General features: G+C 36.7%; 5 protein-coding genes across 5 annotated transcripts; 3 read left to right on the forward strand and 2 right to left on the reverse strand.

Moving 5' to 3' along the window:
• Window positions 1–4875, forward strand: LOC128362823 (uncharacterized). Its single transcript, XM_053323673.1, has 6 exons — window positions 1–43; window positions 188–526; window positions 654–1001; window positions 3150–3266; window positions 4160–4224; window positions 4738–4875. The coding sequence occupies exons 1-6, from the start codon at window positions 1–3 to the stop codon at window positions 4873–4875; spliced, it is 1050 nt and encodes a 349-aa protein (XP_053179648.1).
• Window positions 4876–5769: 894 nt separating this feature from the next.
• Window positions 5770–7244, reverse strand: LOC128362824 (uncharacterized). The gene is made up of 4 exons (XM_053323674.1): window positions 7202–7244; window positions 6711–7046; window positions 6128–6481; window positions 5770–5786 (listed from the first exon to the last, which is right to left on the reverse strand). Exons 1-4 carry the CDS (start codon window positions 7242–7244, stop codon window positions 5770–5772), a joined length of 750 nt encoding a protein of 249 aa, XP_053179649.1.
• Window positions 7245–10567: 3323 nt separating this feature from the next.
• Window positions 10568–15596, forward strand: LOC128362825 (uncharacterized). The gene is made up of 5 exons (XM_053323675.1): window positions 10568–10592; window positions 13471–13809; window positions 13937–14284; window positions 15391–15507; window positions 15592–15596. The coding sequence occupies exons 1-5, from the start codon at window positions 10568–10570 to the stop codon at window positions 15594–15596; spliced, it is 834 nt and encodes a 277-aa protein (XP_053179650.1).
• Window positions 15597–16760: 1164 nt separating this feature from the next.
• LOC128362827 (uncharacterized) lies at window positions 16761–18590 on the reverse strand. The gene is made up of 6 exons (XM_053323676.1): window positions 18548–18590; window positions 18068–18394; window positions 17548–17913; window positions 17336–17458; window positions 16992–17038; window positions 16761–16895 (listed from the first exon to the last, which is right to left on the reverse strand). Exons 1-6 carry the CDS (start codon window positions 18588–18590, stop codon window positions 16761–16763), a joined length of 1041 nt encoding a protein of 346 aa, XP_053179651.1.
• Window positions 18591–23641: 5051 nt separating this feature from the next.
• LOC128362828 (uncharacterized) lies at window positions 23642–25328 on the forward strand (the record flags this gene model as incomplete). Its single annotated transcript, XM_053323677.1, has 4 exons — window positions 23642–23717; window positions 23856–24194; window positions 24310–24657; window positions 25300–25328. Coding segments are annotated over exons 1-4 (759 nt in total), but the record flags the coding sequence as incomplete, so codon positions are not given.
• Window position 25329: the final 1 nt, after the last annotated feature.

Below are 25329 nucleotides of genomic sequence, written 5' to 3' on the forward strand. Positions count from 1 at the left end.
ATGATCGTAGAACTGACTGCTTTGACTCTTCTGACTGCAGTGTGTAAGTACAATTATAATAAATTCTTCTTATCACATACAAGAAACCTTTTTCTAGTCTGAACAGTCTGTTACAGTAATGAATATAAGACAAGGAGCTGTAAGAAAATGATTTTTTTCTTTGTTTTCTGCTTTTGTTTTTCTTCAGCTCTGATTCAAACTGCAGAGGTTCCTCACCTGATCTCTTTGACTGTGGTTGAAGTTGGCAACAATGTTACTTTTCACTGTAAAGTCTCTGATAGAGGCGACTTCTTTCATTGGTATAAACAGCCTCTTGGAGAAATGGGCCAATTAGTCGCTTCTGGACTCAACACAATAACATTCAGTGATCAATTTAAAGAGTCACGTTTCAACATCACCAAAGAGCGTGATCACTCTTCTCTCACCATCAGAAATATCAGCAAAGAGGATGAAGCAACATATTTCTGTCAAAATGGAACAGCGTTTACACCGTCTCTCAGCAACGGCACATTCTTGGCTGTGAATGGTAAAAATAATTTTCAATAAGTAAATAAATACGTTTCAATGATCATTTACATTTTTGTCCATTCCGACAATTGAGATAGTGAATTCCTTGTGTTGTATTTTTAATGTTATTTTACTGAATCACACAGACAGCAAGCAGCAGAAATCAGTGAATGTGAAACAAAGTCCGGAGACAGCATCAGTCCAGCTGGGAGACACACTGACTTTTCAGTGTTCACTGCTCTCCGAGAACACAACAAAAAACACAGATCAGTGTCCAGGTGAACGCAGTGTGTACTGGTTCAGAGCTGGATCAGAAGGATTTCATCCAGGTGTTGGTTACACTCACAGGAACAGGAGTGATGAACGAGGGGAGAGGAGCTGTGTCTACAGTCTGTCCAAAACTATACAGAACTCCTCTGATACTGGGACTTACTACTGTGCTGTGGTCACATGTGGACAGATCCTGTTTGGAGAAGGAACTAAAGTGGACACAAGTATGTATTTACTTATTTAATTCATCAATAGATTTTACATACTTATTAAACCCAGTTAAAATATATTAGACTGACATATTTTGTATACATTTTTTTTAGTTTAAGAGTTTAAGTTTAAGATGGTTACTATGATTTTTTAAAACTGGAATTTAACTATTTAACTCACACTAAATAGTTAGCTCAAGAAAAATAAGATTAGAGACATTCATGAATTTTAGTCACTTGTTATCATCAACATCAGATGTAAGTAACACTAATTTCACATCTATAAAATATGGAGTATTTATTCATAAGGTTGTTTACAGAAAGTAGTGTACATGTTATGGCCGCTAACTTTTTCATTACATTGTCAAATTTCTGAGATCACTACATAGTGGACATATTTACACACTCATTCAGACAAGCTGATGAGAGTTACATGGATCCACAGTTGTTTTACTTGTATTTGAGACCATAGTTAAAGTTTTCATAGAATGGTTAGGAATGCCTCAATCAATCAATCTTTCTTTGTATAGTGCCAAATCACAACAAAGTTATCTTAAGGCACTTTACACATAGAGGAGCAGGTTCTAAACTGAACTCTTCAGGTTTTAACTTTAAAGAGACCCAACATTCCCACATGAGCAACAGTGGCAAGAAAAAACTCCCTTTTAACAGGAAGAAACCTCAGGCGGAACCAGACTCAGAGCGGGCGGCCATCTGCCTCGACCAGTTGGGGTTGAGAGGAGAAAAAGGAAGGATAGGAGAGAAAAGCACAATGAAAATCAACTATGAAGCTAGAAGGTCCAGGACTGGAATCTGTCATCCGGACGTCCACAGGCCCAGATTACCTGTGAGACGAGAAAGCACACACAACTCCGGGGAAGAAGTTTAGGTTATTGAATGCATTAATAGTACATGAATGTTAATGGATATAGATGGATGGATAGAGAGAGAGAGAGAGAGAGAGAGAGGAGGAGAGAGGAGCTCAGTGCATCATGGGAGTCCCCCGGCAGTCTAAGCCTATAGCAGCATACGCTAAGAGCTCTAAGAGCCCTAATGATAAGCTTCATCAAAAAGGAAGGTTTTAAGCCTACTGTTAAATGTAGGCAGGGTGTCTGCCCCAAAGACCAAATCTGGAAGATGGTTCCACAATGCCTCCATCCAGACTGCTGACAATGTATTAATGTTTTATGACCATAAAGTTATTTATAGTCCACAAAGAGACTTGTACCTTGCTTTTTTGAAAAGAAGAAAAATCTGGCAGAGAATATACCACATCAAACTGTTTAGCCAGCAGTCTGTGTTCGTGCACACTGACAAATACCTTGGTGGATTTTTTGAGACAAAACATAATTTTGTATTTGCTGAGGCGCTGTCCATGGTGCTGAACTGAGCACTGGAAGTGTGCTAAAGTTTAATATGTGTCGTACAACTAAGGGTCCCAGTTTGTCTATTTGGAAATATGGTCAACTTGGCCAATGTTGCTGTAAAAAATACATGAAACAGCTCACAAGCTAATTAAATCTGTATTTAGAGCTGTGTGAAAATTAATCATGAATCTTTTCTAAGAAATGGAACAAATACAGCTGCATGCATTATTGCAGACAAGTCATATAATCTGATTTTAATCCTGCTGCTTTGGTTGTTAACTTGTCACATGTACTCCGATATGAAAAGTTGGTCTATCAGTCAAACTGTCACAAAAGACAGCAATATTAAAGCTCAACATTTTTGAATGGAGTTCTTCACACAACAAGCTGCTCCACTGTCATATCACAGTATCACTGATGCCGGTTGACCATGAACCCATATAACATTGATTACTGTTTAATATTTGCAAAAGTGAATGGATTGATTCACCATCAGGAAACTTGTTAAGACGGGTTCAGACTGCAGGAGTTTTGTAAGGATTAGTCCCCAATGATGCAACCCAATTTCAAACTTGGTTAGGATTTTAAACCTCCTGTAGACTGAGCCTAGCTTTAAGCAGCAACTACAGTACAACTGTGCCATTAGTGGTTGCTATTAGAAACTTCGATGTACCAATTTTGCTTGTTGCCAAAATGTAATTACTGAAGTTTAAAAAAAAAATTGATTATAGTAATACATGTTGACTCCTGACAGTCCATTATTTAATAATGTGTCTGGATTTTTTTCTGATTCCAGGATCAAAGTTGGATCCTGTTGTTGTTGTACTTGCAGCAATGTTAGCCTGCTGTGTGGCGGTGAATGCCGTCCTTCTGTTCTACATTAAAGGGAGGAGAGTTTGTGACAATAGCAAAGGTAAGTTCACCATATTTTAATTTTTGTTTCACTCAGTCCACCTCCAGTCAATATATTGTTACTTCACTTGGATGTTGGATCTTCACTGTGCAGAATGATGCACTGGCTTTTAAACATATTCATCTACTAAATCTGGCTTTAAAGGATTTGGCTGTTTTATTGCAATTTTCTGTATTTATCTTATTGTCAACTAATATCATTTTCTGAACCAAACCCTCCCTGCTTGTGAACGTCCAAAGTCTGATGTATCCTATTCATATGTGCTGTAGACCTCCATAGTTAACCACAAAGTATTAAAAACATGTCAGTGAGCCTTACCACTTTACTGGGTTCCATGTCTGTTCAGAAATGGCTTCACAGACTAATAGTAGCAACCACTTTTTTATTCAGATATAGATATATTTATTAAGAGCGGTTTGATGGTTTTTCAATGTTGGTTACTATTGCAATTAATAATGTCAAGAATAAAATAAGTAATTGAAAATATTTAACATTGTGAACCTTTAAGGAGTGACCCATTTTATACTTTATACTGTAGCTGATATATATTTTCCTAAGTTACAGTAACTTCCACTGGCTGATGATTCTTTTATCATGTGAATAATGATTGTCATTTTTCTATATCGAACATTTAATTTCAGATGTTAGATTACAAACAATAGTTTCCCATGAGCAAAGAACTTCACATCTGACTGCTCAATCCTCTGGTAGACTTGGTTGGGATCAAATAAGAGACTGAAGTGTACTGCAGTGTGTAACTAGGGCCAAGACCTGATCACTGTGAACAAAGACTTGCTTTGTTTATTTTTGTTTGTTTATTTTCTTTTAATGTGACACAAAGCTCACTGATATGACTGTATTAAACACACTGGAGGTTTTTCTTGTATTAACAGGAGCAACAGGAGCTTCTCATAATAGTGGACACAACAAGTCAACAGTGGATCAATCAAACAACCTGGTAATTATGCTTCTCGTTAATATACACCAGTGTATTGCCGTTTCCACTAGTTAGGTATAGTGATCTTGATTTAGGTGTGCAATGAATATTTTGACAACTTTTCCACTATTCCTTCATGAGATCCAGAAGGTACAATGTAAAATAAAACAAATTCACTGCTGAGTAACATAATGTTTGTTACTTTATGATAATCAGGAAAAAAAATCAAGCTATATGAGTACAGAACAGAAAGTCCTGAAAATATCATGGGGACATTTTGATTAGAGTGAAAATAGAAATGACACAAAACAATGTTAAGCTTTTTTTTAAATGCAGTTCTGTTGAATAATATAACACACCTGTTGATTTCATGACAGAGAAATGAATAATCATTGACACATTTCATATTTTATCTAATGACACTGAATCAATAATCTAAGATCTCCATCTAAGAAAATAACGTCACTATTCACATAATGATGTTACAGTCCTAATCTCTAAATCACTTAAAAAACAAATATTATATTTTTGCAGGATGGTGAAACAGAGGCAGTGAACTATGCAGCTGTGGATTTCTCCATAAGGAAAGTGAAAAGAGGGAATAAAAAGAGGAGCGAGTACAAACAGGACAGTGTGTACGCTGATGTTAGGTCAGATTACCACAGCCAGTAAAACCCCTCTCTATAGGCAGAGCAGGACCTTCACACTGCTCCCCAATGCTCTGCAGAGGTCTGTAGCTTAGCTTGTTTTAGACTGTGATAGGAAGAAGTTGTGCAACAGTCTTCTCAAAATTATTCACAAAATATACATTTTATGATGCAAATTTGTTCATTTAAAACAAAAGCAGAACATGTATACACACTTTTAATAGATGTAAGTAAAGGGGGATTGTTCCAGATGAAGGAGGCAAATTGAAAATCATGTTGAAGATTCATTTTAATCTGAATCATGAATCTTTCGACAAAAAAAGGGGTTTATCACAAGCTTCTTTCAGGAACTTAATCAAAATATCCCCAAAAATTAAACAAAATGTAAAAAGCTGTGATAAACTGTCCTAAAATGTTAAATTATTACATGTGAATATTTTTCCATCATTATGATTTAGTTCTGTTTTTTAAGTAGGTAGAAAACATTTGTGTAGACACAATTCTCCATCGATGCTTTTGCGTTCCTTTTTCCTGCTTTGTCAGTTGTTTGTTTTGTTGTTGCAGAATAAACCAACATGTCTTCATATCTCTGAGGAAATAAATCATTGATGTCAATATATGAAGGAGAAAACACACAAAATGTGTTGAGATCTTTTCTAGTTTAAATTTCTTACCTGCTGATCATCACTGGCTGTCTCAATATATGTTTGCAGAGCAGCAGCTTTATTATAAAAATGATGATTATAATTAAAATTGGACAACAAACAATGATGAATAATGTTCTGGTTTCACTGGTTTTAATTTACCATTAATGAATGGTCCAGTGATCTGATTTATACACAACTCAAATATAATTCAAATAATTTTACACATTTTGCCAAATACTTGATTAATAATATGACAGTAATATGAAATGATTTTACCCAAGGATCCATTCTGTAAAGATTTTACCAAACTTGTACTTAAAAGCATATTAAATGGATATGTCATAATCAGAACATGTTTTTAGTGCAAAAATGTTGTTAGTTACAACACTTACCTTTATATTGTTCACATACTCTTAGACTTTGGTTGCAGATGAGGACGATATTTGCAACAACAGAAACGGCCAAGCAGATTGTTAATATCACTATTCCAATAAATGCTGAATGTGTTGTTTTTACTAGAAAACAAAACAAAAAAGAAAAACCTGTCAATATTTCTTAAAAAGACTTATCAGTCATGATTTTATCAACATAATTTTAGTATAATTTTCATTATTGAACACCAAATCATACCAAGTTCCAGTTTGGTTCCATTTCCAAATAATATCTCTCCACATGTGGCCACAGCACAGTAATAAGTCCCAGCATCAGAGGAGTTGACGTTCTTAGAGAAGCTGTAGACACATTTCTGTGCAGAACGAGCCTCAGGACTCTTTTCACATTCATCAGCACTGTTTCCATGAGCAAAAATAAAACTAGGATGAGATTCATCTGATCCAGCTCTGAACCAGTACACTTTGTGTTCTTCTAGACATGTTTTACTCTCAGAGTCAGAGAGCACTGAACACTGGAGAGTCACAGAGTCTCCTGGATGAACTGGATCAGATGGAAAGTCTTCAGTGACAGTAATGATATCAGGTTCTGGTCCTGTGGGATAGAAAACACAAATATTAAACTTATTTTACCCACTTTAATGAATGAAAATAGTTATTGCCACAATAATTTAGACATTCCTTCATATACAAAAACACTAAATTATGGAAACATGAACTCGTAGCAAAATTACACATCATAAACTTCAGTATAAAAGGTTTGATGTAAGCATGATGATAACATTTAGGGAATGTGAAATTTTAGCTTGCTGACTTTTATTTACCTTCAATCCTCAGAAATGTTCCTTTCAATAATGTCATGTTAAGTTCACCTACATTTATACAGTAGTAAAGTCCAGTATCGCTTAGCTCAGCTTTATTAATATGCAGGACAAATGTCCCAGGCTCTTGTTTAGTTGTAATGTGAGGAGTGTGAGGAGTCTTATTAACACCACCATTATTAAAACTATATGTTCCTCCCAAGAATTCAGGCAAGTTTCCAGCAACAAGTCTGATCCAGAATAAGGTGGTTGTTGGAGTCACAGAGCGGGTACATGTCAGAGTCACATCATCTCCAACACCAACAGTCTCTGTCACAAAAATCTTATCGTCTGCACATCCTGAAAAAAAAAGATTAAAAATAAACACAAAACAATAATAAACAATATAGATCAATGTATGCTTTCTGCTAAATTGCTGCTGAAGATAAAAAGATACTTAATAATAATTATAACAATATAATTTATCTGGAGTCGAGCTGACTTTATATACTTACGTGCAGCTCTGAAGATGAGCAGGATGAAAAATCCAAACAGCATTTTCTTGTTAATTCATGCAAGAGATCAGTTAAATTAAACAGTATCAGCAGATGAACCGCCTTAATATAACCATATGAAATGGGAGGGAACAACTTCAGTATAATCTGATAGGCTACTCGTTATGTAGTTAGTTCAGTGTACTACCACAGTGGAAATAATAGCAACCATCTTTCCAACCTGTACAACACCAACAGCAAAGTTTTGTTTCAGGTGTCATGGTGGGTTTCTATTATTGGCACTGAGAGTAAACACAAGAGATGATTTCATTCAATTCATTCATCTTGATGTGAACTTCAATCATCTCGAACAAGCATATTCATAATATTTACAATATTTGGACTTTTCAGCTGATAGTTATGGTCAAGCTGTTTACAACACACACAAAATCACCACAATTGATTTTGGTTGGGATCATCTATCCAGATTGGACAATGTATGTAAATATGTCAGATTCTCATTAGTGGAACATCACATTTCGAGTGTTATTGTCAATACTATCTATTGGCCAGTAGCTTGTTTCCAAGAATCCCTGAGAAATTAGGTGCTACTTTATCATGATTGATTGTCCATTTCCAGCACAACCAAAATATGTTCAGATGTCTTTTCAAACAAAACCTTGATGTTAACAAATTATTCAAAACCCAATATTATGTATAAAAGTTGAGATTTTGTTCCTGCCACTGAGTATTAGCACTGGATGCTAATTTTAGTCTCTGCAGAAAAGTGTTATTTGTAGTAATACTCCTATCTTTATGTGGAAGCTAGACAATTTAGAATGATAGGATTCATATTAAAATGACAATATTGCCTTTTTACTAGCACGTAAACATGACAGTGATGTCTTCTAGTGATTCAGTAGTTGTGTGCTGAAACATGACAGCAATACTTCCAGGGATAGGGTTAGATTGAATTTGATCAAAATGTATAATTTTCTCACTGCAGCCTTTTAGTGAAAGTCAGATGACTCAACAAACAGAAGATAACACTTATAATATAAACTTTTCATTGCATAAATGTTCATTTTTAAGGGGGTAATGATGCCATAATCTTTAAATTTGAACATTACACTGTACATATCTGTAAATATAGAGGCCTGTGCCTCCTGGTTTGATGTAAAATTGTAACAATATCTGTATTATTCAGTAAAAGATGATTTATTGATCTGTTTGATTTGTGTTACAATTAAAAAATTGCATCCAGCCATTTGCCACACTGACAGACAAAGACACAGCGGCCATCTTGAATATTGTGGAAACTGGCCAATCCAGATGTTCCACATCATCAATGATGACCTGCCCACTGTGCCTGTCAGTCACATCAGCAGGAAGAGCTGATGATTGTAGTCGGGGTGGGGGGACTGGTGAAAGGAGAGCAGAGCACAACTGTATCACAGCACTGTCACAGAAACTAATTCAACTGCAGGAAGTTTACAGTTTCACACTAACCTGCATGTTTTAATCTGAGGGAGGGGACTTGTGTGAAATTAAATAACCAAGTTGAGATTTGAACCCACGACGTTGCTGATGTGAGACAGCATGTTAATCATTGACAGACTGTCCCAAAAGGACTTTTTTTGTAATAAAAGGAAGATTTTCACTTGCAATAAAAGATTAAAAATGCCACCTTCATGCCTCATGAACAAGTAACAAGACAGAACCACCTGATAATTTAATTCAGTCAAGTGCAACACCACAGGCCCGTACATACTTTTTTACCTATTTGTATGTAGGTGTATAGAGAATGAAACTAGATAAATTGATAAATGTAAAGGCTCAAAACTGCAGCAACACTTCTCTGACACTTCTTGTGGTTGAGTCTGACAAAAATGTTTTCTTACTACAAGTATTGGTGTGACACATTACAATTACCATACTGTACATTTAAACCAGCTGTTCCCTGACATGCTGTGTCCAGTCAGGTGGATACAGGAACAGTAGAAATTGTCAAATGTAATAAAAAAAGTTCTGCAGTAAATACTTTCATGGACTTTGAGTCCTGCTTTGTACTTTCTGCTTTTTCTTTTTATGCACAGTACTGTTGGAAAATGAGAAACAGACACAAATGAACACGCATTCACAGTCAACACTGAGTAACAAATGACAAGTGGAAAGTTAGGTATCATTGTGGTTGGGCTTTCAGTGTGAGGTGTTATTTTCATTGGTAGTTGCTGTGAGAGAGAAGAGTGCTTGTCTCTAATAGTGTTCACAGGTCACACCCCAGTCAGTTTAAACCATTACCTCAAGTTAAGTTTGCACAATTATTTGCTTAATGTCTGTTCCTGTGGTTGCATTGTCAAAACACAACTTATAAGCATTTTTTTTTTACATAAAATGAGCATTACACAGCCATTTACCACACTGACAGACAAAGATACAGCGGCCATCTTGAATATTGTGGAAACCGGCCAATCCAGATGTACGACCTGGCTTAATATACTAGATGTCTTAATAAAGTGTCTATCTATCTATCTATCTATCTATCTATCTATCTATCTATCTATCTATCTATCTATCTATCTATCTATCTATCTTTGTCAATGTTGCTGTTGCATGTGTTTGTGTAATTTTTCCATTAGCTACCAAGATAACAGTGCACATAAAAACATCATCAGGGTTTTATTTTTAATATGAGAAAATTATGATGCTGCATGCTGCCATCAGGCCCAGTTGCTATGGGTTAGTACATAGCTCCACTGCATAAGCTATCTTCCCATTAAAAGCTCTGCACACCCATAGTACACCAACACAGATTATTTCACTTATTCTGGCTAATTCTCAAATCTTTGTGTGTTTACAGGCTGTTTGATTGACGTTTACATTGCTTTATACTTAGCTTTGTTGCATCTGTTGACACTTTATCATTGTAATTACTACTCGTTCACAGGTCCCACCCCAGTCAGTTTGAACCATTATCTTAAGATAAGTTTGCACAATTATTTGCTAAATGTCTGTTGATGTGGTTGCATCATCAAAAACACAAGTATTATTTTTTACATAAAACAAGCATTTCAAACAATAATTTAAACTTGTAAAAAATAAAAAATAAAAATTTATAGCCTGCTTAAACCTCTTGCAGCTTTTCTCTCCTGCTTTAAACTCAGTACATATCCTGTTGAAGCCTACAGTCAGGTCTATTCTGAGTCAACAGCCTCAGTGGTTGGTCAAAGGGCAGAGAAATGGCCCACCACAGCTTTTCACTGTCAGTTTAGCTGTTGCATGTGGTTTTGCTCGCTTGCTCTCGAGACAGACATGCAGCATGCATCTACAAAGTGCTGCAAGACAAGAAAGTTGGAGGTGTTTATTAATTTGAATATTTCAGTAAACATGATCTTTAATCTCTTCACTTTCGGTGTGGTTTTTGCCACATCCTCCTAAATCTTATGTGGACATCCGAATTCTACCAAATACAAGTTTGAAATAAAATTGGTGACTTGCTGACTATTCATCTACTTTTGTGTAGATTACACAAACAAAACAACACAAAGTGAATGAGATTAGCCTGAAACTGAAAGAAAAACAACTAACTTACACTTAAAGACACCTTCAACTTCAATAGTGTCTTCTTTGTTTCTTGTCAGCTTTCAAGGTATCAGTGCACTTAAAAACATCATTAGGGTTTTATCTTTAATATGAGGAAAGGATGATGTTGCATGCTGCCATCAGGCCCACTTGTTGTGGGTTAGTACATAGCTTCACTGTATAAACTAACTTCTCATTAAAGGCTCTGCACACCCATAGTATACCAACACATGATTTCACTTATTCTGGTCGATTCTCAAATTTGTGTGTGTTTCTACAGGCTGTTTGATAAACTTCTACTGTACACGACTTTATATTTAGCTTTGCTGTATCTGTTACACCTTTATCATTGTAATTAGTTCAAGTAATCAGGTGACCTCATGTGCACACGTCATAGTGAGCAGACGGCTAATCAGCTAAAATAACTGAAAACACCTGTGTGCATGTGAATCACTTTAAAGTTACATGTACACTATTTCTAGCTTCAGAGGCACTTTTGAGGCACTCCTACACATTTGTGCCACCTATTTCACGCTATTCTGCACTGTGTGGTGGTAATGTGGCTAGAAAGACAGCATTGCTTCTGGAAGATCAATGCTAGCTAGCAAACATGGCTGCAAATAAGTATTAAGTGAACGTTTTGTCTATTGTTTTATGATGGAAGAGTTACAATACGTCTCAAAGAAGTATGCAATGTGTTTTGGTAAAAAACCCTGGAAAAATGACACAGGTCATCCTCGTGTCTGTGTTGTGTGTGTATTTAAAGGTGGAGATAAAAACAAACAAACATAAAAGTAAAAACATTGCTTCATAGTTACATCTTTATATAGAGGCACACAACTGTTAGATAAAGGCTTCTGTGTTTCTGTTAATTTAAGATGAACACAAAAACTTGAATTATAGACAAAGAAAATTAACTTCATCATAATTAAAGTGGTCAGAATAAAGATACTGCTGTAAAAACAACACAAATACAATTATATGCATGTACATCTCTTATCAACGGAAAATAGATCACTGGGTTGTCAAAGGGGAAGTTCATGTTTTGTATTTCAGCCAATCACAGTGATTTTCACTTTATAAACCTTGAACAACTTGTGACCAAAACTTCCATCTGGTGGGAAGACATCAGTTGTGCAAGACAAGAGAGCTGTACCACAATGATCGTAGAACTGACTGCTCTGATTCTTCTTACTGCAGTGTGTAAGTACAATTATTATAAATTCTTCTTATCACATACAACAAACAAACATGCATTAAGGACATAAAGGCCTGGATGACCTGCAACTTCCTGTTATTAAACTCAGAAAAAACTGAAGTTATTGTGCTTGGCCCTAAACACCTTAGAAATTCACTATCAAACGACATAATTACTCTGGATGGTATTACTCTGGCCTCCAGCTCCACTGTAAGGAACCTAGGAGTTATATTTGATCAGGATCTGTCCTTTAATTCCCACATAAAACAAATTTCAAGGACTGCCTTCTTTCATCTGCGTAATATTGCAAAAATTAGACATATCCTGTCTCAAAATGATGCTGAGAAACTAGTCCATGCATTTGTTACTTCTAGGCTGGACTACTGCAATTCATTATTATCAGGCTGTCCTAACAAATCTCTAAAGACTCTCCAGCTGGTCCAGAATGCAGCTGCCCGTGTTCTGACAAAAACTAGAAAGAGAGATCATATTACTCCCATCTTGGCTTCACTGCATTGGCTTCCCGTAAAATTCAGAATAGAATTCAAAATCCTCCTTCTCACCTTCAAAGCTCTCAATGGTCAGGCCCCATCATATCTCAAAGAACTGATAGTACCTTATGTACCTACTCGAAGACTGCGCTCCCAGCATGCAGGTCTACTTGTGGTTCCTAACATCTCTAAAAGTAGAACAGGAGGTAGAGCCTTCAGCTATCAGGCTCCTCTCCTGTGGAACCATCTTCCAGATTTGGTCCGGGGGGCAGACACCCTCCCTACATTTAAGAGTAGGCTTAAAACTTTCCTTTTTGATAAAGCTTATAGTTAGGGCTCTTTGAGCTCTTAACTTATGCTGCCATAGGCTTAGATTGCCGGGGGACCCCCCACCCCCATGATGCACCGGGCCTCTCTCTCCTCCTCCTCCCTCTCTCTCTCTCTAGCTATCTATATCCATTAACACTCATGTTCTATTAATGCATTCAATAACCTAAACTTCTTCCCCGGAGTTGTCTTTCTGGTTTCTGGTTTCTGGCTCTGCTTTCTCGTCCTACAGGTAATCTGGGCCTGTAGACGTCCGGATGACGGATTCCAGTCCCGGACCATCTGGCTCCATTGTTGATTTTCATTGTGCCTCTCTCCTCTATCCTTCCTTTCTCTCCTCTCTACCCCAACCGGTCGAGGCAGATGTCCGCCCACTTCTGAGTCTGGTTCTGCCTGAGGTTTCTTCCTGTTAAAAGGGAGTTTTTTCTCGCCACTGTTGCTCATGTGGGAATGTTGGGTCTCTTTAAAGTTAAAACCTGAAGAGTTCGGTTTAGAACCTGCTCTATGTGTAAAGTGCCTTGAGATAACTATGTTGTGATTTGGCGCTATACAAATAAAGATTGATTGATTGAGATTGATTGATACAAGAAACCTTTTTCTAGTATGAACAGTCTGTTACAGTAATGAATATAAGACAAGGAGCTGTAGGAAAATTAATTTTTTCTTTGTTTTCTGCTTTTGCTCTTCTTCAGCTCTGATTCAAACTGCAAAGGTTCCTCACCTGATCTCTTTGACTGTGGTTGACGTTGGCGACGATGTTACTTTTTACTGTAAAGTCTCTGAGAGAGGCAACTTATTTCATTGGTATAAACAGTCTCTTGGAGAAATGGGCCAATTAGTCGCTTCTGGAATCAACACAGTAACATTCAATGATCAATTTAAAGAGTCACGTTTCAACATCACAAAAGAGCGTGCTCACTCTTCTCTCATCATCAGAAATATAAGCAAAGAAGATGAAGCAACATATTTCTGTCAAAATGGAACAGAGTTTTCACCGTCTCTCAGCAACGGCACATTCTTGGCTGTGAATGGTAAAAATAATTTTCAATAAGTAAATAAATACATTTCAGTGATCATTTACATTTTTGTCCATTCCGATAATTGAGATAGTGAATTCCTTGTGTTGTATTGTTAATGTTATTTTACTGAATCACACAGACAGCAAGCAGCAGAAATCAGTGAATGTGAAACAAAGTCCGGAGACAGCATCAGTCCAGTTGGGAGACGCAATGACTTTTCAGTGTTCACTGCTCTCCAAGAACACAACAAAAAACACAGATCAGTGTCCAGGTGAACGCAGTGTGTACTGGTTCAGAGCTGGATTAGGAGGATTTCATCCAGGTGTTGGTTACACTCACGGGAACAGGAGTGATGAAGGAGGGGAGAGGAGCTGTGTCTACAGTCTGTCCAAAACTATACAGAACTCCTCTGATACTGGGACTTACTACTGTGCTGTGGTCACATGTGGACAGATCCTGTTTGGAGAAGGAACAAAAGTGGACACAAGTATGTATTTACTTATTTAATTCATCAATAGATTTTACATACTTATTAAACCCAGTTAAAATATATTAGACTGACATATTTTGTATACATTTTTTTTTCTACAGTTTAAGTTTAAGACGGTTACTATGATTTTTTAAAACTTTAATTTAATTTACTATTTAACTCACACTAAATAGTTAGCTCAAGAAAAATAAGATTAGAGACATTTATGAATTTTAGTCATTTGTTGTCATCAACATCAGATGTAAGTAACAGTAATTTCACATCTATAAAATGTGGAGTATTTATTTATAGGATTGTTTACAGAAAGTAGTGTACATGTTATGGCTGCTACGTTTTTCATTACATTGTCAAATTTCTGAGATCACTACATAGTGGACATATTTACACACTCATTCAGACAAGCTGATGAGAGTTACATGGATCCACAGTTGTTTTATTAAATTTGAGACCACAGTTAAAGTTTTCACAGGATGGTTAGGAACTCCTCCATCTAGACTGCTGATAATGTATTATTGTTTTATTATTATTTATTTTTAATTCATTTTTATAATTATTTATAGTCTACAAAGAGATTTGTACCTTGTTTTGATTCAAAAAGAAAAGAAAAAGAAAGATCTGGCAGAGAACATACCACATCAAGCTGTTTAGCCAGCAGCCTGTGCTCATGCACACTGACAAATACCTTGGTGGATTTTGAGAGACAAAACATAACTTTTTATTTGCTGAGGCGCTGTCCATGGTGCTGAACTGAGCACTGGATGTGTGCTAAAGGCTAAAATGTGTGTTACACCTAAGGGTCTCAGTTTGTATTTTTGGAAATATGGTCAACTTAGCCAATGTTGCCCTAAAAATACATAACACAGCTCACAAGCTAATTAAATCTGCATTTAGAGCTGTGTGAAAGTTAATCATAGATATTTTCTAAGAGCTAAACCAGCTGCATGCATTACTGCAGACAGGCTGGACAAAAAGCTGCTAATTAGAAATTGAATATATTTAACTTCAACGTAAACATTTTGCTTGTTGCCAAAATGTAATTACTTAATAAAAAAATAAAACAGAGTTTATAGTAAGTGTTTCTTTGGATTTTTTTCTGATTCCAGGATCAAAGTTGGATCCAGTTGTCATTGTACTTGCAGCACTGTTGGCCTGCTGTGTGACGGTGAATGCCGTCCTTCTGTTCTACATTAAAGGGAGGAGAGTTTGTGACAATAGCAAAGGTAAGTTCACTGATCACTGTGAACAAAGACTTGCTTTGTTTATTTCTGTCTTTTAATGAGACACAAAGCTCACTGATATGACAGTATGAAGGCTTTTCTTTTATTAACAGGTGCAACAGGAGCTTCTCATAATCTTGGACACAACAAGTCAACAGTGGATCAATCAAACAACTTGGTAATTATGCTTCTCGTTAATATACAGTGGTGTGTTGCCCTGTGTGCACTGGTTAGGTGTAGTGATCTTGATTTAGGTGTGCAATGAATATTTTGCCAACTTTTCCACTATTCCTTCATCAGATCCAAAAGGTACAATGTAAAATAAAATAAATTCACTGTTAGCTAAAATAATGTGTGTTACTTTATGATAATCATGAGGTATGAATAGAAACAGATTATTGAGAAATATCAATGGAACATTTTGATTAGAGTGAAAATAGAAATGACACAAAACAATGTTAAGCTTTTTTTAATGCAGTTCTGTTGAATAATATAACACACCTGTTGATTTTATGACAGAGAAATGAATAATCGATGACACATTTCACATTTTATCTAATGACACTGAATAAAAAAACACCTAAAAAGTAACTTAATTGTTCAGGTATAATGTTACACTCCTAATCTCTAAATCACTTAAAAACACACAAATATTATATTTTTTGCAGGATGGTGAAGCAGAGGCAGTGAACTATCCAGGGCTGGATTTCTCCACAAGGAAAAGAGGGAATAAAAAGAGGAGCGAGTACACTGAGTGTGTGTATTCTGTTGTTAGGTCAGATTACCACAACCAGCAAAACCCCTCTCTATAGGCAGAGCAGGACCTTCACACTGCTCCCCAACGCTCTGCAGAGGTCTGTAGCTTAGCTTGTTTTAGACAGTGATAGGAGGAAGTTGTGCAGCAGACTTCTCAAAATTATTTACAAAATATACATTTTATGATGCAAATTTGTTCATTTAAAACAAAAGCAGAACACATATACACACTTTTAATATAATACATTGATATGGCATTGATAATAGATGTAAGTAAAGGGGGATTGTTCAAATCAGATAAAGGAGACAAATTGGAAATCATATTGAAGATTCATTTTAATCTGAATCATGAATCTTTTGACAAAAAAGGGGTTTATCACAAGCTTCTTTGAGGAATTTAATCAAAAAATCCCCCAAAATGAAACAAAATGTAAAAAGCTGTGAGAAACTGTCCCAAAATGTTAAATTATTACATGTGAATATTTTTCCATCATTATGATTTAATTCTGTTTTTTAAGTAAGTAGAAGACATTTGTGTAGACACAATTCTCCATTGATGCTTTTGCGTTCCTTTTTCCTGCTTTGTCAGTTGTTTGTTTTGTTGTTGCAGAATAAACCAACATGTCTTCATATCTCTGAGGAAATAAATCATGATGTCAATATAAGAAGGAGGAAACACACAAAATGTGCTGAGATCTTTTCTAGTTTAAATTTTAGTTCAAATTTCTTACCTGCTGATCATCACTGGCTGTCTCAATATATGTTTGCAGAGCAGCAGCTTTATTATAAAAATGATGATAAAAATTAAAAATGGACAATAAACAATGGTGAATTAATTTACCATTAATCAATGGTCCAGTGATCTGATTTATACACAACTCAAGTATAATTCAAATTATTTTACAACTTTTGCCAAATACTTCATTAATAATATGACAATAATATGAAATGATTTTACCCAAGGTTCCATTCTGTAAAGATTTTTCCTAACTTGTGCATAAAAGCATATTAAATGGATATGTCATATATCAGAACATGTTTTTAGTGCAAAAATGTTGTTAGTTACAACACTTACCTTTACATTGTTCACACACTCTTGGACTTCGGTTGCAGATGAGGACGATATTTGCAACAACAGAAACGGCCAAGCAGACTGTTAATATCACTATTCCAATAAATGCTGAATGTGTCATTTTTACTAGAAAAAAAAAGAAGAAAGACTTATCAGTGTTTCTCAAAGAGATTTATCAGTCAGTATTATTTTCATTATTGAACATCAAATCTTACCAAGTTCCACTTTTGTTCCATTTCCAAATAATATCTTTCCACATGTGGCCACAGCACAGTAATAAGTCCCAGAATCAGAGGAGCTGACCTTCTTAGAGAAGTGATAGTCACAGTTCTTTGGAGACAAATTCATGTCAGATTTATTTCTACATGCATCAGGGCTACTTCCATCAGTGTAGATGAAGTCTGGGTGAGATCCATCTGATCCGGTTCTGAACCAGTAAACACTGAGTCCTCCTGAACACGTCTTGTTCCCAGAGTCAGAGAGGACTGAACACTGGAGAGTCTCAGAGTCTCCTGGACGGACTGGATCAGATACTGTTGGCTGCTGAACAACAGTATAGTTTGATGTCCTTTCACTGTTTCCTGTGTAATGTAAAACTATGTTAAAAAGTTGAGACCTTCACAAATTTTAAAAAGTGATTTTCAAGTTTATTTCAAATATACATTCATGTTTTCTAATGAAATTGGGAAATTTAGTGAAGCTTTCAGGTTAAAGTAAAATTGTTCATGTTATTACCTTTTACTAACAAATATGTCCCACTCCATGTAGTATTCTTCCACTCCTCGACTCCACAGTGGTACATTCCTTCATCTTCTTCAGTTGTCTTTAAAATAGTCATTTTAATATAATTCTCATCTCTTTGTACATGAATTCTTGAGGGAGGAAACTCTGGTGCATAATCAGGTGGTGCAGATTTACGAACTTTAACAATTAACTTCAGAGTATCACCAGCACTCTGTTTGTACCAATATAGGTCTTTATAGCTAAACTTATCATCAGAGAAAGCACATGTCAAGTTTGCAGGTTCACCAAGTTGAACCTTGATCACTGGAATCAGCGCATCTGAATTAAATGAAAATATAGAACACATAAATAATATAGAAAATATAGACATGGTATATATTGTCGTAATATGTAGAAAACGTATAATGCAAAAAGACTATACATGAAAGTTCTTAAATGTACACAGAATACACAGAATTAGACGGTACTTACATCCTTGATGAAGGACAAGCAGTGTTACCCACAACATGATCATCTTGACTTTGTCTATTGTTAGAAACCTTGTTGGTTTTTCAGTGAATAAAGGAGGGGATGTGACGTGGCCACGATCTGTATGTCACACTGATGAAAGCATGTGATTGGTTATCACAGAATGTAGATTCAAAGTGTACTTGTCACATTGGTCTCATCTATCTTTGTGAAACATGTTTCACCTCTCATTGTTCACCAGTCATTTAGTCACTTTAACCATCTCAAAAATGTTTCTTTTTAATGAATTTGAATGAATTCTTTTACTACTGTGCTCATGTTTTAGTGCTTCTTATCTTTGGTAAGCATATGCTGCTTCTGCCCTCACTGTGGCACACCATATTGACTTTTTTTACAAACATGGGTTGAGACATGGTTATTTGACTCTCAAATCGGGTGTATAGATGCAAAAATACTACAGAAGTAAAATAAAAAATAAAAAACATGAAAGCTGGTTTGTGATTGTGGAGAGCTGTCTGTGTACATCTCTGTTAATTAAAGACGAGGATAATTCCAGTAAATTGGGGTCCATTTAGCTAAAAGCCTCTCAACATGCCAGTTTCAGTATAGATATCCACCTGGAGTCTGCTTGCTCTCCTCATGCCTGCATGGGTGACAGCTGGTACTGGCTGCAACCCTCTGGAGAGTAGAAGTGGTTTGGAAAATGAATGGACTTAATATCACAAAGTAACCCTCAAAGTTATAGCACATCATCTGAAGTTACAGATTACACCACAGTATGTACGGAGAAATTCTGCAGTACCAAGATTATGTTTAATGGTGGAAATGTTACTTCCTGAATAACACACTACTTCCTGCACTGAAACTGAGCATTAGCACTGGACGTTGATTTCAGTCTCTACTGCAGAAATGTCCACACAATACTTTATTCTTCTCTTTCCATGTGCAAGATATACATGTTAGAATGATAGGATTCATATTTTAAAAAATGACAATATTAGCTTTCAATTAGCACTGAAACATAAAGGAGTGATGTATTTTAGAGATCAAATAGTTTTGTGTTGAAGCATGACAGTTCAGTTCAGTTCAGTTGTTTTTATTGTCCTCTAAGGGAAACTTGACTTGCAGCAATACTTCCCAGGATGGGGTTAGATTGAATTTGATCAAAACGTGCAATTCCCTCGTCCTGTACATCACCGCAACCTTTTGGTGAAAGTCAGATGACTCAACAAACAGAAGATAACACTTATAATACACTTTCCACTAGCTACATATCTGCAAATATAAAGGCTTGTATTTCCTGGTGTAAGATTCTGCAACATCTTTAGCATTCAGTTAAATACAATTGATCGATCTCTTGTATTTCTGTTTAGTTTCAAATTGCATCCAGCCATTTACCACACTGACAGACAAAGATACAGCGGCCATCTTGAATACTGTGGAAACTGGCCAATCCAGATGTTCCACATCATCAATGATGACCCGCCCACTGTGCCTGTCAGTCACATCAGCAGGAAGAGCTGACGATTGTAGTGGGGGGCTGGTGAAAGGAGAGCAGAGCACAACTGTATCACAGCACTGTCACAGAAACTAATTCAACTGCAGGAAGTTTACAATTTCAGACTCAACTAACCTGCATGTTTTAACAACTCAGTTGAGATTTGAACCCAAGTCCTTGTTGATGGAGGCAACATGTTAATCACTGATAGACTATCCCAAAATGACTTTTTTTGGTAATAAAAGAAAGATTTTAACTTGAAGCAAAATAGTAAAAATGCCACCTTTATGCTCTATGAACAGTGGTGGACTCATTCACTATGACAAGACAGAACCACTTGACACTATAATGCAGTCAAGTGCAACACCACAGGCTCCTACAAACTTTTTACTTTTTTCACCTACTTGTATGTAGGTGTATAGAGAATGAAACTATAGAGGTTGATAATATAAAGACTCAAAACTGCAACAACACTACATATGTATATATATGTATTTCTGTTTGTCTGACAAAAAAAATATTCTTACTACTAAATGTAATTTTAAAAAGTCCTGCTTTGTACTTTCTGCTTTTTCTTTTTGTGCACAGTACTGCTGGCAAACGACACAAAGGCAGACACAAATGAAAACGCATTCACCGTCACACTGGCTAACAAATGACAAGTGGAAAGTTAGGTATCATTGTGGTTGGGCTTTCAGTGTGAGGTGTTATTTTCATTGGTGGTTGCTGTGAGAGAGAAGAGTGCTTGTCTCTAATAGTGTTCACAGGTCACACCCCCGTCAGTTTAAACCATTACCTCAAGTTACGTTTGCACAATTATTTGCTTAATGTCTGTTCCTGTGGTTGCATTATCAAAAACACAATTTATAAGCTTTTTTTTTTTTTCTTACATAAAATTAGCATTTCAAATAATAATTTCAAATTGTTCAATAAAAGTTACCCTGCTGAACCCTCTTGCAGCTTTTCTCTCTGCTTTAAACTGACTACATATCCTGTTCTAGGCCTATTCTTAGTCAGCCATTTCTCTGCCTCAAAGGCCAGAGAAATGCACTTGATTCCAGTGTCCTCTTCTATGCTGTGGTTTCCTGGGGAGGCAGCACTAGGAAGAGATATGCTGGGCAACTGGACAGACTGGCTCTGTTGTTGCCGTTGAGCTGGAGTCCCTGACATCAGTGGTGGAAAAGAGGACCCTGGGCAAGCTGTCAATAATGGACTGTGATTGCCACCCCCTGCACAGCACTTTAACCAGACAGAGTGCTACTATACCAAAGTCCTTCTAAGGCAAGTCGTCTCACTCGGCGGCAAAATTGGCCACGCCTCCGGGCAGCTATTTGGCCATAGGAAGACCAACCGGCTATCTAAATGAATAGGGAGAGAGCTGTATCTCCATTTTCCGAGGTCTAAGGGACATAAAAAACATGTTTTGAAATCACGATGAAAATCAAACTATAATCGCTGAAAGGGTTTGATGGTTTGGTATCAAATTAACGTTTTAAAAGCCTTTTTCCTTACAGGCAATCTTGGACTGCGCATGCGCAATACTTCTCGACAGTCTTCATTTACGGCAGGCACTGACAGCAAGACGTCATCGCACGCTCACAGCAGAGACAGGAGTTTGCTCACAGTCAACTTTCCCAGAGCCACAATTTTGGATAAAGCATTAAAAAATATATGTACACAAAGTAGTATAAACTGCTGATCATGTGTTTTAAAATGTCTCTGTTGAGAATGACTTCCAAGTGTCGCAAAAAATGTGACCGCGTAGGACCAGCAAAATGATTGGAGCAACGGCACCAGAAGAGGCGGGACATGTGCAAACACCGGCCATCTTGGCGTTACAAAAGTTTCCCTATGCATTTCAATGGGCGATTTTTTCAGTGATATGTCTCCTCTTATTATAATGTCTCTGACTATACTTAGCTTTGTTGCATCTGTTGACACTTTATCATTGTAATTGGTCCAAGTAATCTGGTGATCACTCCAGCACAGTGAGCAGACGGCCAATCAGCTAAAATAACTGAATGCAGTTGAACACACAGCAGAAGTCGTGCATTTTAGTAAGCATTCCTATTCCTTCCTCTGTTACTATTTTACAATGCTTATTGCTACCATTAGCTAGTGTATGTCAGCATGGCGTACTGAGCTAAAGCTATTCAACTTCTCTTAAATTATTCAAAAATACAACAGTGTTGCTAGATACCTTGGACACAACTGTTACCTTCACCAGCTGTAGACTCTGAACCGTAGTCAGGGACCTCTGGAATGACGCTAGCTCACCTAGCTTAGCTTTAGCTCATTTGTGGTAACAGCAAAACAAAACCAGGACTACGTCTGAGTAGAACAGGGCACTTTATTTCCAGCACTGAAGGAGTCATACACAGCCCTATTCTTCTTCTTCGTCTCTCTCATAGAGGAAAAATAAACTTATAACCATCTCATTCACTGTGGCTGTGGCTACCGCCAACATAACGCATACACTACCCAGGATACTGCTGTCGCACATCTCTCTATATCACAAACACACACACAGACTTCATATTACTTTGTGTTTGAATGCTAGCCCGTTCCATGATCATCACGAAGCCGAGCTGTAACATGGCGGCAACAGGCCGCTGTAGGCTGCCCTGTCGCTGCTGCATGGAGCCCTTAAAATGTAGAGAGGCAACAGCTCGAGTCCCGACCGTTAGCCCATCCTAAGACTGTTAAATGAATGGATATGATGTACAACAGTATGTCTAAAGTTAATCTAAAACTAACTAATACAGATATATGACATTATATACCCATAGAGTTACTTACCTGTCCAAGAGAAGAGTCAAATTGCAGTCCTTTGGCATTTCGCAGGGCTCTCGACCTTGAAAATGCAGGACCAAGGTTGACCTGGGTCTTATTCCTCTCTTTATCAGGAAATGTTCTTAGACAACTAACGTGGTCTGTTTTCTGGATTTTCCTCTGCTTTGTCGCTTTCAAAATACATTTTGCTGATCCTTCCTCACTGCAGCAGTTATATGGGGGATTAATGGTTCTGGAGGGGGAGAGGAGGAGGGGGTTCAAATGCACTAACATGCAGGTGAGGCCATCCAGACCTCCAAAACAGAGGCTCCAAAACAACACACACAGCGGTCGTGTCACGTGACTCTCCATGCGTCAGTACACCACTAGTTGTTTGTATAGAAAAAATAACATTCCTGAAAGCTGATGAAGCTCTGCATTTAGCCCCTTTAAAAGAAAATTATACAGGTAATCTTTACACATATACCGTGTGTATGTTGATGGGTGGAGAAATACAAACATAAAAATAAAAACATTGCTCCATAGCTACATCTTTATATAGAGGCACACAAATGTTAAATTAAGGCTTCTGTGTGTGTGCTAATTTAAGATAAACACAAAAACTGAATCATAGTTAAAATCATAAGAATAAAGATACTGCTATAAAAACAACACAAATACAATTATATGCATATCTTATCAACGGAAAATAGATCACTGGTTTGTCTAAGGGGAAGTTCATGTTTTGTATTTCAGCCAATCACAATGATTTCCACTTTATAAACCTTGAACAACTTGTGACCAAACCTTCCATCTGGTGGGAAGACATCAATTGTGCAAGTCAAGAGTGCTGTACCACAATGATCGTACAACTGACTGCTTTGATTCTTCTGACTGCAGTGTGTAAGTACAATTATTATCGTCTTATCACATACAAGTATGAACAGTCTGTTACAGTAATGAATATAAGACAAGGAGCTGTAAGACATTTTTCTTTGTTTTGGTGCTGTTGACTAGTAAGTTTCTTTTGCTCTTCTTCAGCTCTGATTCAAACTGCAGAGGTTCCTCATCTGATCTCTTTGACTGTGGTTGAAGTTGGTGACAATGTTACATTTCACTGTAAAGTCTCTGTGAAGGACAACTTTAATTGGTATAAACAGTCTCTTGGAGAAATGGGCCAATCAATCGCTTCTGGACTCAAAGGAAGAATTACTATCAGTGAACAATTTAAAGAGTCACGTTTCAACATCACAGAAGTGGATGCTCACTCTTCTCTCATCATCAGAAATGTAAGCAAAAAGGATGAAGCAACATATTTCTGTCAAAATGGAGCATTATATTTACCAACGTTCTTCAATGGCACATTCTTGGTTGTGAACGGTAAAAATAAGTTTCTATTATTTCAATAAGCATTTACATTTTTATGCCATTCCGATAATGAGATACTGAATTCCTTGTGTTGTACTTTTAAATCTTATTTTACTGAATCACACAGACAGCAAGCAGCAGAAATCAGTGAATGTGAAACAAAGTCCAGAGACAGCATCAGTCCAGTTGGGAGACGCGATGACTTCTCAGTGTTCACTGCTCTCCAAGAACACAACAAAAAACACAGATCAGTGTCCAGGTGAACGCAGTGTGTACTGGTTCAGAGTTGGATCAGGAGGATTTCATCCAGGTGTTGGTTACACTCACGGGAACAGGAGTGATGAAGGAGGGGAGAGGAGCTGTGTCTACAGTCTGTCCAAAACTATACAGGACTCCTCTGATACTGGGACTTACTACTGTGCTGTGGTCACATGTGGACAGATCCTGTTTGGAGAAGGAACTAAAGTGGACACAAGTATGTATTTACACTTGTATTTAATTCATCAATAGATTTTACATAAATGTATTTAGCCTTTAGCATTAAAATGCCTGGCTAAAATATATTAGGGTTTGGCTTTTAAAAAAGCTATTATCAGCACATATGCTCTAAGGTGAACTTAGAGCGTATATGCTGATTATTAAATATTCTTTCAGCCAGTCATATTCATGTTTTCAGCTCTGAAACAACTACACACAGTTAAACATGATCATGACAGATTACCAAACAGAAAACTTTTCTTCAAGAAATGTTTTCATCACATAATAAACACATATCACCATGGTGTTTGTTTTCATCAGTTAGTTAGGCTACTATATGACTGAATTGGTCTGACATTATTTCAACCATAATCAAATTCCAACCAAAATAAAACAACTCACTCTGCACTCCATTTGAATGAGCCTGTTTGTGCCTCTCCTCCCACATTCGAGGTCAGGAAAATACCAAACAGTCAGAGTGCTGCATTTCTTAATCCAACTGTGTTTATTGAAGTTTGTCAAGTCAAATAAAAGTCAAAAAATACTTAACCAAAGTAATTGAACGGTAATTTAGATTGCTGATTAATAGCAAATGATAACTACTGACAATCCATTAATAAATAATTTGTCTGTTTGGAAGTTTTTCTGATTCAAAGACCAGAGTTGGAGC

The sequence above is a fragment of the Scomber japonicus genome, chromosome 8 (assembly GCF_027409825.1).
Source record: "Scomber japonicus isolate fScoJap1 chromosome 8, fScoJap1.pri, whole genome shotgun sequence".
Taxonomy (NCBI): Eukaryota; Metazoa; Chordata; class Actinopteri; order Scombriformes; family Scombridae; genus Scomber; species Scomber japonicus.